The sequence below is a fragment of the Hyla sarda genome, chromosome 6 (assembly GCF_029499605.1).
Source record: "Hyla sarda isolate aHylSar1 chromosome 6, aHylSar1.hap1, whole genome shotgun sequence".
Lineage (NCBI taxonomy): Eukaryota > Metazoa > Chordata > Amphibia > Anura > Hylidae > Hyla > Hyla sarda.
Genome location: NC_079194.1, coordinates 46,400,363 through 46,411,840, shown reverse-complemented (window position 1 = coordinate 46,411,840; position 11,478 = coordinate 46,400,363). Strand labels below are relative to the sequence as shown.

General features: G+C 49.7%; 1 protein-coding gene across 1 annotated transcript; it reads right to left on the bottom strand.

Moving 5' to 3' along the window:
- Window positions 1–345: 345 nt before the first annotated feature.
- Window positions 346–11,171, bottom strand: LOC130275529 (DNA-directed RNA polymerase II subunit RPB1-like). Its single transcript, XM_056523588.1, has 2 exons — window positions 8,945–11,171; window positions 346–1,489 (listed from the first exon to the last, which is right to left on the bottom strand). Exons 1-2 carry the CDS (start codon window positions 8,994–8,996, stop codon window positions 432–434), a joined length of 1,110 nt encoding a protein of 369 aa, XP_056379563.1. The 5' UTR covers window positions 8,997–11,171; the 3' UTR covers window positions 346–431.
- Window positions 11,172–11,478: the final 307 nt, after the last annotated feature.

The following is an 11,478-nucleotide window of genomic DNA, read 5'->3' as shown; positions in this document are numbered from 1 at the left end:
GGTGACAGAGGAGCGTAGAGAAGTGTACATGGGTAACAGAGGAGTGTACATGGGTGACAGGGGGATGTAGAGGGTGAAAGAGGGGTGTACAGGGTGATAGAGGGGTGTACATAGGTGACAGAGGGGTGTTGGGGGTGTAGAGGTGTGTTCATGGGTGGCAGAGTGGTTCAGGGTAGTGTATATGAGTGATAGATGGGTGTAAATGGGTGAAAGGGGGCGTAGGAGATGACAGAGTGGTGTACATTGGTGACAGAGAGGTGTTGGGGGTGTAGAGGAGTGTACGTGGGTGACAGAGGATCATAGAGTAGTGTACATGGGTGACAGGGGGACGTAGGGGGTGAAAAAGGGGTGTACGGGGTTATAGAAGGGTGTACATAGGTGACAGAGGGGTGTTGGGGGTGTAGAGATGTGTACATGGGTGGCAGAGTGGTTTAGAGGAGTGTATATGAGTGATAGATGGGTGTAAATGGGTGAAAGGGGGTGAAGGGGGTGACAGAGTGGTGTACATTGGTGACAGAGAGGTGTTGGGGGTGTAGAGGAGTGTACGTGGGTGACAGAGGAGCGCAGAGTAGTATACATGGATAACAGAAGGGTGTAGGGGTGTACATTGGTGATAGAAGGGTGTAGAGGAGTGTACATGGGTGACGGAGGAGCTTAGAGGAGTGTAAATGGGTAACAGATGGGTGAAGAGGAGTGTACATGAGTGACAGAGGGGTGTAGAGGAGTGGAAATGGGTGACAGAGGGGTGTAGAGGAGTGTACATGGGTGACAGAGGATCGTAGAGTAGTGTACATGGGTGACAGGGGACGTAGGGGGTGAAAGAGGGGTGTACGGGGTGATAGAAGGGTGTACGTAGGTGACAGAGGGGTGTTGGGGGTGTAGAGATGTGTACATGGGTGGCAGAGTGGTTCAGGGTAGTGTATATGAGTGATAGATGGGTGTAAATGGGTGAAAGGGGGCGTAGGGGGTGACAGAGTGGTGTACATTGGTGACAGAGAGGTGTTGGGGGTGTAGAGGAGTGTACGTGGGTGACAGAGGAGCGCAGAGTAGTATACATGGATAACAGAAGGGTGTAGGGGTGTACATTGGTGATAGAGGGGTGTAGAGGAGTGTACATGGGTGACGGAGGAGCATAGAGGAGTGTAAATGGGTAACAGATGGGTGTAGAGGGGTGTACATGGGTGACAGAGTGGTGTAGAGGAGTGTACATGGGTGACAGAGGGGTGTAGAGGAGTGTACATGGGTGACAGAGGGGTGTAGAGGAGTGTACATGGGTGACAGAGGAGCGTAGAGGAGTGTACATGGGTAACAGGAGTATACATGGGTGACAGGGGGCGTAGGGGGTGACAGTGGTGTACATTGGTGACAGAGAGGTGTTGGGGGTGTAGAGGAGTGTAAGTGGGTGACAGAGGAGCGCAGAGTAGTATACATGGATAACAGAAGGGTGTAGGGGTGTACAATGGTGATAGAGGGGTGTAGAGGAGTGTACCTGGGTGACGGAGGAGCTTAGAGGAGTGTCAATGGGTAACAGATGGGTGTAGAGGGGTGTACATGGGTGACAGAGGGGTGTAGAGGAGTGTACATGGGTGACAGAGGGGTGTAGAGGAGTGTACATGGGTGACAGAGGGGTGTAGAGGAGTGTACATGGGTAACAGAGGAGTGTAGAGGAGTGTACATGGGTGTCAGAGGGGTGTAGAGGAGTGTACATGGGTGACAGAGGAGCGTAGAGTAGTGTACATTGGTAACAGAGGAGTATACATGGGTGACAGGGGGCGTAGGGGGTGACAGAGTGGTGTACATTGGTGACAGAGAGGTGTTGGGGGTGTAGAGGAGTGTACGTGGGTGACAGAGGGGTGTAGAGGAGTGTACATGGGTGACAGAGGGGTGTAGAGGAGTGTACATGGGTGACAGAGGATCGTAGAGTAGTGTACATGGGTGACAGGGGGACTTAGGGGGTGAAAGAGGGGTGTACGGGGTGATAGAAGGGTGTACATAGGTGACAGAGGGGTGTTGGGGGTGTAGAGATGTGTACATGGGTGGCAGAGTGGTTTAGAGGAGTGTATATGAGTCATAGATTGGTATAAATGGGTGAAAGGGGGCGTAGGGGGTGACAGAGTGGTGTACATTGGTGACAGAGAGGTGTTGGGGGTGTAGAGGAGTGTACGTGGGTGACAGTGGAGCGCAGAGTAGTATACATGGATAACAGAAGGGTGTAAGGGTGTACATTGGTGATAGAGGGGTGTAGAGGAGTGTACATGGGTGACGGAGGAGCTTAGAGGAGTGTAAATGGGTAACAGATGGGTGTAGAGGGGTGTACATGGGTGACAGAGCGGCGTAGAGGAGTGTACATGGGTGACAGAGGGGTGTAGAGGAGTGTACATGGGTGACAGAGGGGTGTAGAGGAGTGTACATGGAAGACAGAGGATCATAGAGTAGTGTACATGGGTGACAGGGGACGTAGGGGGTGAAAGAGGGGTGTATGGGGTGATAGAAGGGTGTACACAGGTGACAGAGGGGTGTTGGGGGTGTAGAGATGTGTACATGGGTGGCAGAGTGGTTCAGGGTAGTGTATATGAGTGATAGATGGGTGTAAATGGGTGAAAGGGGGCGTAGGGGGTGACAGAGTGGTGTACATTGGTGACAGAGAGGTGTTGGGGGTGTAGAGGAGTGTACGTGGGTGACAGAGGAGCGCAGAGTAGTATACATGGATAACAGAAGGGTGTAGGGGTGTACATTGGTGATAGAGGGGTGTAGAGGAGTGTACATGGGTGACGGAGGAGCTTAGAGGAGTGTAAATGGGTAACAGATGGGTGTAGAGGGGTGTACATGGGTGACAGAGTGGTGTAGAGGAGTGTACATGGGTGACAGAGGGGTGTAGAGGAGTTTACATGGGTGACAGAGGGGTGTAGAGGAGTGTACATGGGTGACAAAGGATCATAGAGTAGTGTACATGGGTGACAGGGGGACGTAGGGGGTGAAAGAGGGGTGTACGGGGTTATAGAAGGGTGTACATAGGTGACAGAGGGGTGTTGGGGGTGTAGAGATGTGTACATGGGTGGCAGAGTGGTTTAGAGGAGTGTATATGAGTGATAGATGGGTGTAAATGGGTGAAAGGGGGCGAAGGGGGTGACAGAGTGGTGTACATTGGTGACAGAGAGGTGTTGGGGGTGTAGAGGAGTGTACGTGGGTGACAGAGGAGCGCAGAGTAGTAGACATGGATAACAGAAGGGTGTAGGGGTGTACAATGGTGATAGAGGGGTGTAGAGGAGTGTACATGGGTGACGGAGGAGCTTAGAGGAGTGTCAATGGGTAACAGATGGGTGTAGAGGGGTGTACATGGTTGACAGAGCGGTGTAGAAGAGTGAACATGTGTAACAGAGGGGTGTAGAGGAGTGTACATGGGTGACAGAGGGGTGTAGAGGAGTGTACATGGGTGACAGAGGATCGTAGAGTAGTGTACATGGGTGACAGGGGAACGTAGCGGGTGAAAGAGGGGTGTACGGGGTGATAGAAGGGTGTACGTAGGTGACAGAGGGGTGTTGGGGGTGTAGAGATGTGTACATGGGTGGCAGAGTAGTTTAGAGGAGTGTATATGAGTGATAGATGGGTGTAAATGGGTGAAAGGGGGCGTAGGGGGTGACAGAGTGGTGTACATTGGTGACAGAGAGGTGTTGGGGGTGTAGAGGAGTGTACGTGGGTGACAGAGGAGCGCAGAGTAGTATACATGGATAACAGAAGGGTGTAGGGGTGTACATTGGTGATAGAGAGGTGTAGAGGAGTGTGCATGGGTGACAGGGGAGCGTAGAGGAGTGTAAATGGATAACAGATGGGTGTAGAGGGGTGTACATGGGTGACAGAGCGGTGTAGAGGAGTGTACATGGGTGACAGAGGGGTGTAGAGGAGTGTACATGGGTGACAGAGGGGTGTAGAGGAGTGTACATGGGTGACAGAGGGGTGTAGAGGAGTGTACATGGGTAACAGAGGAGTGTAGAGGAGTGTACAGAGGCCTACATCACCATTACTTGATTAACTGTTGTATATTATATAAAACATTTAGATAAAATGTTTTACAAAAATATACATTATATTTTAAGTTCCTTTTTCCACTCCTTTTTCCATAATTCCTGAGTTAAGTAGTTCTGGCCCTAGAGTGTTATATATATTAGCGTCTGTAGCATGTATCAGGAACATGTTATCATACCTGTGTCTTTTTTTACAGATGACTCATGACCAGTGAAAAGGTGAACGTGACATATACCCCCGTCAGCTGCAAGAAAGGAACCACAAAACAGGTAATTAATATTTATATTAATTACTGATAACAATCAGGCTAGATGTAAAATTTAGACCTGCAGACATGTCATAGTCTTTCCCGTATACATGAAGATATATGGTTTTTAATAAGTATATCGTCTATGGACATCTTTATATATAACACAACCATATCTCAGGTACAGAGATTAGGAACATTCCAAAGTTGACGGGCAAAAAGGTAGCAGAAAGGGGAACATGGGTAACAGGAGTGTCGAGGAGTGTACATGGGTGGCAGAGTGGTTTAGAGGAGTGTACATGGGTGATAGATTTGTGTACATGGGTGACAGGGGGCGTAGGGGGTGACAGAGGGATGTACATGGGTGACAGAGGTGTTGGGTGTGTAGAGGAGTGTACATGGGTGATAGAGGAGCTTAGAGGAGTGTAAATGGGTAACAGATGGGTGTAGAGGGGTGTACATGTGTGACAGAGTGGTGTAGAGGAGTGTACATGGGTGACAGAGGGGTGTAGAGGAGTGTACATGGGTGACAGAGGGGTGTAGAGGAGTGTACATGGGTGACAAAGGATCATAGAGTAGTGTACATGGGTGACAGGGGGACGTAGGGGTTGAAAGAGGGGTGTACGGGGTTATAGAAGGGTGTACATAGGTGACAGAGGGGTGTTGGGGGTGTAGAGATGTGTACATGGGTGGCAGAGTGGTTTAGAGGAGTGTATATGAGTGATAGATGGGTGTAAATGGGTGAAAGGGGGCGAAGGGGGTGACAGAGTGGTGTACATTGGTGACAGAGAGGTGTTGGGGGTGTAGAGGAGTGTACGTGGGTGACAGAGGAGTGCAGAGTAGTATACATGGATAACAGAAGGGTGTAGGGGTGTACAATGGTGAGAGAGGGGTGTAGAGGAGTGTACATGGGTGATGGAGGAGCTTAGAGGAGTGTCAATGGGTAACAGATGGGTGTAGAGGGGTGTACATGGTTGACAGAGCGGTGTAGAGGAGTGAACATGTGTAACAGAGGGGTGTAGAGGAGTGTACATGGGTGACAGAGGGGTGTAGAGGAGTGTACATGGGTGACAGAGGGGTGTAGAGGAGTGTACATGGGTAACAGAGGATTGTAGAGGAGTGTACATGGGTGTCAGAGGGGTGTAGAGGAGTGTACATGGGTGACAGAGGAGCGTAGAGGAGTGTACATTGGTAACAGAGGAGTATACATGGGTGACAGGGGGCGTAGGGGGTGACAGAGTGGTGTACATTGGTGACAGAGAGGTGTTGGGGGTGTAGAGGAGTGTACGTGGGTGACAGAGGAGCGCAGAGTAGTATACATGGATAACAGAAGGGTGTAGGGGTGTACATTGGTGATAGAGGGGTGTAGAGGAGTGTACATGGGTGACGGAAAAGCTTAGAGGAGTGTCAATGGGTAACAGATGGGTGTAGAAGGGTGTACATGGTTGACAGAGCGGTGTAGAGGAGTGAACATGTGTAACAGAGGGGTGTAGAGGAGTGTACATGGGTGACAGAGGGGTGTAGAGGAGTGTACATGGGTGACAGAGGGGTGTAGAGGAGTGTACATGGGTAACAGAGGAGTGTAGAGGAGTGTACAGAGGCCTACATCACCATTACTTGATTAACTGTTGTATATTATATAAAACATTTAGATAAAATGTTTTACAAAAATATACATTATATTTTAAGTTCCTTTTTCCACTCCTTTTTCCATAATTCCTGAGTTAAGTAGTTCTGGCCCTAGAGTGTTATATATATTAGCGTCTGTAGCATGTATCAGGAACATGTTATCATACCTTTGTCTTTTTTACAGATGACTGATGACCAGTGAAAAGGTGAACGTGACATATACCCCCGTCAGCTACAAGAAAGGAACCACAAAACAGGTAATTAATATTTATATTAATTACTGATAACAATCAGGCTAGATGTAAAATTTAGACCTGCAGACATGTCATAGTCTTTCCCGTATACATGAAGATATATGTGTTTTTAATAAGTATATCGTCTATGGACATCTTTATATATAACACAACCATATCTCAGGTACAGAGATTAGGAACATTCCAAAGTTGACGAGCAAAAAGGTAGCAGAAAGGGGAACATGGGTAACAGGAGTGTCGAGGGGTGTACATGGGTGGCAGAGTGGTTTAGAGGAGTGTACATGGGTGATAGATTTGTGTACATGGGTGACAGGGGGCGTAGGGGGTGACAGAGGGATGTACATTGGTGACAGAGGTGTTGGGTGTGTAGAGGAGTGTACATGGGTGATAGGGGAGCATAGAGGAGTGTACATGGTAACAGAGGAGTGTAGAGGAGTGTACATGGTCGTCAGAGGGGTGTAGAGGAGTGTACATGGGTGACAGAGGAGCGTAGAGGAGTGTACATTGGTAACAGAGGAGTATACATGGGTGACAGGGGGGTGACAGAGTGGTGTACATTGGTGTCAGAGAGGTGTTGGGGGTGTAGAGGAGTGTAAGTGGGTGACAGAGGAGCGCAGAGTAGTATACATGGATAACAGAAGGGTGTAGGGGTGTACATTGGTGATAGAGGGGTGTAGAGGAGTGTACATGGGTGACGGAGGAGCTTAGAGGAGTGTAAATGGGTAACAGATGGGTGTAGAGGGGTGTACATGGGTGACAGAGCGGTGTAGAGGAGTGTACATGGGTGACAGAGGGGTGTAGAGGAGTGTACATGGGTGACAGAGGATCGTAGAGTAGTGTACATGGGTGACAGGGGAACGTAGCGGGTGAAAGAGGGGTGTACGGGGTGATAGAAGGGTGTACATAGGTGACAGAGGGGTGTTGGGGGTGTAGAGATGTGTACATGGGTGGCAGAGTGGTTTTAGAGGAGTGTATATGAGTGATAGATTGGTATAAATGGGTGAAAGGGGGCGTAGGGGGTGACAGAGTGGTGTACATTGGTGACAGAGGTGTTGGGGGTGTAGAGGAGTGTACGTGGGTGACAGTGGAGCGCAGAGTAGTATACATGGATAACAGAAGGGTGTAAGGGTGTACATTGGTGATAGAGGGGTGTAGAGGAGTGTACATGGGTGACGGAGGAGCTTAGAGGAGTGTAAATGGGTGACAGGGGACGTAGGGGGTTAAAGAGGGGTGTACGGGGTGATAGAAGGGTGTACACAGGTGACAGAGGGGTGTTGGGGGTGTAGAGATGTGTACATGGGTGGCACAGTGGTTTAGAGGAGTGTATATGAGTGATAGATGGGTGTAAATGGGTGAAAGGGGGCGTAGGTTGTGACAGAGGGGTGTACATGGGTGACAGAGGTGTTGGGTGTGTAGAGGAGTGTACATGGGTAATAGGGGAGCATAGAGGAGTGTACATGGTAACAGAGGAGTGTAGAGGAGTGAACATGGGTGTCAGAGGGGTGTAGAGGAGTGTACATGGGTGACAGAGGAGCGTAGAGAAGTGTACATGGGTAACAGAGGAGTGTACATGGGTGACAGGGGGATGTAGAGGGTGAAAGAGGGGTGTACAGGGTGATAGAGGGGTGTACATAGGTGACAGAGGGGTGTTGGGGGTGTAGAGGTGTGTTCATGGGTGGCAGAGTGGTTCAGGGTAGTGTATATGAGTGATAGATGGGTGTAAATGGGTGAAAGGGGGCGTAGGAGATGACAGAGTGGTGTACATTGGTGACAGAGAGGTGTTGGGGGTGTAGAGGAGTGTACGTGGGTGACAGAGGATCATAGAGTAGTGTACATGGGTGACAGGGGGACGTAGGGGGTGAAAAAGGGGTGTACGGGGTTATAGAAGGGTGTACATAGGTGACAGAGGGGTGTTGGGGGTGTAGAGATGTGTACATGGGTGGCAGAGTGGTTTAGAGGAGTGTATATGAGTGATAGATGGGTGTAAATGGGTGAAAGGGGGTGAAGGGGGTGACAGAGTGGTGTACATTGGTGACAGAGAGGTGTTGGGGGTGTAGAGGAGTGTACGTGGGTGACAGAGGAGCGCAGAGTAGTATACATGGATAACAGAAGGGTGTAGGGGTGTACATTGGTGATAGAAGGGTGTAGAGGAGTGTACATGGGTGACGGAGGAGCTTAGAGGAGTGTAAATGGGTAACAGATGGGTGAAGAGGAGTGTACATGAGTGACAGAGGGGTGTAGAGGAGTGGAAATGGGTGACAGAGGGGTGTAGAGGAGTGTACATGGGTGACAGAGGATCGTAGAGTAGTGTACATGGGTGACAGGGGACGTAGGGGGTGAAAGAGGGGTGTACGGGGTGATAGAAGGGTGTACGTAGGTGACAGAGGGGTGTTGGGGGTGTAGAGATGTGTACATGGGTGGCAGAGTGGTTCAGGGTAGTGTATATGAGTGATAGATGGGTGTAAATGGGTGAAAGGGGGCGTAGGGGGTGACAGAGTGGTGTACATTGGTGACAGAGAGGTGTTGGGGGTGTAGAGGAGTGTACGTGGGTGACAGAGGAGCGCAGAGTAGTATACATGGATAACAGAAGGGTGTAGGGGTGTACATTGGTGATAGAGGGGTGTAGAGGAGTGTACATGGGTGACGGAGGAGCATAGAGGAGTGTAAATGGGTAACAGATGGGTGTAGAGGGGTGTACATGGGTGACAGAGTGGTGTAGAGGAGTGTACATGGGTGACAGAGGGGTGTAGAGGAGTGTACATGGGTGACAGAGGGGTGTAGAGGAGTGTACATGGGTGACAGAGGAGCGTAGAGGAGTGTACATGGGTAACAGGAGTATACATGGGTGACAGGGGGCGTAGGGGGTGACAGTGGTGTACATTGGTGACAGAGAGGTGTTGGGGGTGTAGAGGAGTGTAAGTGGGTGACAGAGGAGCGCAGAGTAGTATACATGGATAACAGAAGGGTGTAGGGGTGTACAATGGTGATAGAGGGGTGTAGAGGAGTGTACCTGGGTGACGGAGGAGCTTAGAGGAGTGTCAATGGGTAACAGATGGGTGTAGAGGGGTGTACATGGGTGACAGAGCGGTGTAGAGGAGTGTACATGGGTGACAGAGGGGTGTAGAGGAGTGTACATGGGTGACAGAGGGGTGTAGAGGAGTGTACATGGGTAACAGAGGAGTGTAGAGGAGTGTACATGGGTGTCAGAGGGGTGTAGAGGAGTGTACATGGGTGACAGAGGAGCGTAGAGTAGTGTACATTGGTAACAGAGGAGTATACATGGGTGACAGGGGGCGTAGGGGGTGACAGAGTGGTGTACATTGGTGACAGAGAGGTGTTGGGGGTGTAGAGGAGTGTACGTGGGTGACAGAGGGGTGTAGAGGAGTGTACATGGGTGACAGAGGGGTGTAGAGGAGTGTACATGGGTGACAGAGGATCGTAGAGTAGTGTACATGGGTGACAGGGGGACTTAGGGGGTGAAAGAGGGGTGTACGGGGTGATAGAAGGGTGTACATAGGTGACAGAGGGGTGTTGGGGGTGTAGAGATGTGTACATGGGTGGCAGAGTGGTTTAGAGGAGTGTATATGAGTCATAGATTGGTATAAATGGGTGAAAGGGGGCGTAGGGGGTGACAGAGTGGTGTACATTGGTGACAGAGAGGTGTTGGGGGTGTAGAGGAGTGTACGTGGGTGACAGTGGAGCGCAGAGTAGTATACATGGATAACAGAAGGGTGTAAGGGTGTACATTGGTGATAGAGGGGTGTAGAGGAGTGTACATGGGTGACGGAGGAGCTTAGAGGAGTGTAAATGGGTAACAGATGGGTGTAGAGGGGTGTACATGGGTGACAGAGCGGCGTAGAGGAGTGTACATGGGTGACAGAGGGGTGTAGAGGAGTGTACATGGGTGACAGAGGGGTGTAGAGGAGTGTACATGGAAGACAGAGGATCATAGAGTAGTGTACATGGGTGACAGGGGACGTAGGGGGTGAAAGAGGGGTGTATGGGGTGATAGAAGGGTGTACACAGGTGACAGAGGGGTGTTGGGGGTGTAGAGATGTGTACATGGGTGGCAGAGTGGTTTAGAGGAGTGTATATGAGTGATAGATGGGTGTAATTGGGTGAAAGGGGGCGTAGGGGGTGACAGAGTGGTGTACATTGGTGACAGAGAGGTGATGGGGGTGTAGAGGAGTGTACGTGGGTGACAGAGGAGCGCATAGTAGTATACATGGATAACAGAAGGGTGTAGGGGTGTACATAGGTGATAGAAGGGTGTAGAGGAGTGTACATGGGTGACGGAGAAGCTTAGAGGAGTGTAAATGGGTAACAGATGGGTGTAGAGGGGTGTACATGGGTGACAGAGGGGTGTAGAGGAGTGTACATGGGTGACAGAGGGGTGTAGAGGAGTGTACATGGGTGACAGAGGATCGTAGAGTAGTGTACATGGGTAACAGGGGGACGTAGGGGGTGAAAGAGGGGTGTACGGGGTGATAGAAGGGTGTACAAAGGTGACAAAGGTGTGTTGGGGGTGTAGAGATGTGTACATGGGTGGCAGAGTGGTTTAGAGGAGTGTATATGAGTGATAGATGGGTGTAAATGGGTGAAAGGGGGCGTAGGGGGTGACAGAGTGGTGTACATTGGTGACAGAGAGGTGTTGGGGGTGTAGAGGAGTGTACGTGGGTGACGGAGGAGTGTAAATGGGTAACAGATGGGTTTAGAGGGGTGTACATGGGTGACAGAGGGGTGTAGAGGAGTGTACATGGGTGACAGAGGGGTGTAGAGGAGTGTACATGGGTGACAGAGGGGTGTAGAGGAGTGTACATGGGTAACAGAGGAGTGTACAGAGGCCTACATTACCATTACTTGATTAACTGTTGTATATTATATAAAACATTTAGATAAAATATTTTACAAAAATATACATTATATTTTAAGTTCCTTTTTCCACTCCTTTTTCCATAATTCCTGAGTTAAGTAGTTCTGGCCCTAGAGTGTTATATATATTAGCGTCTGTAGCATGTATCAGGAACATGTTATCATACCTGTGTCTTTTTTTACAGATGACTGATGCCCGGTGAAAAGGTGAACGTGACATATACCCCCGTCAGCTGCAAGAAAGGAACCACGAAATAGGTAATTAATATTTATATTAATTACTGATAACAATCAGGCTAGATGTAAAATCTTGACCTGCAGACATGTCATAGTCTTTCCGTATATATGAAGATATATGTGTTTTTAATAAGTATATCGTCTATGGACAGCTTTATATATAACACAACCATATCTCAGGTACAGAGATTAGGAACATTCCAAAGTTGACGAGTA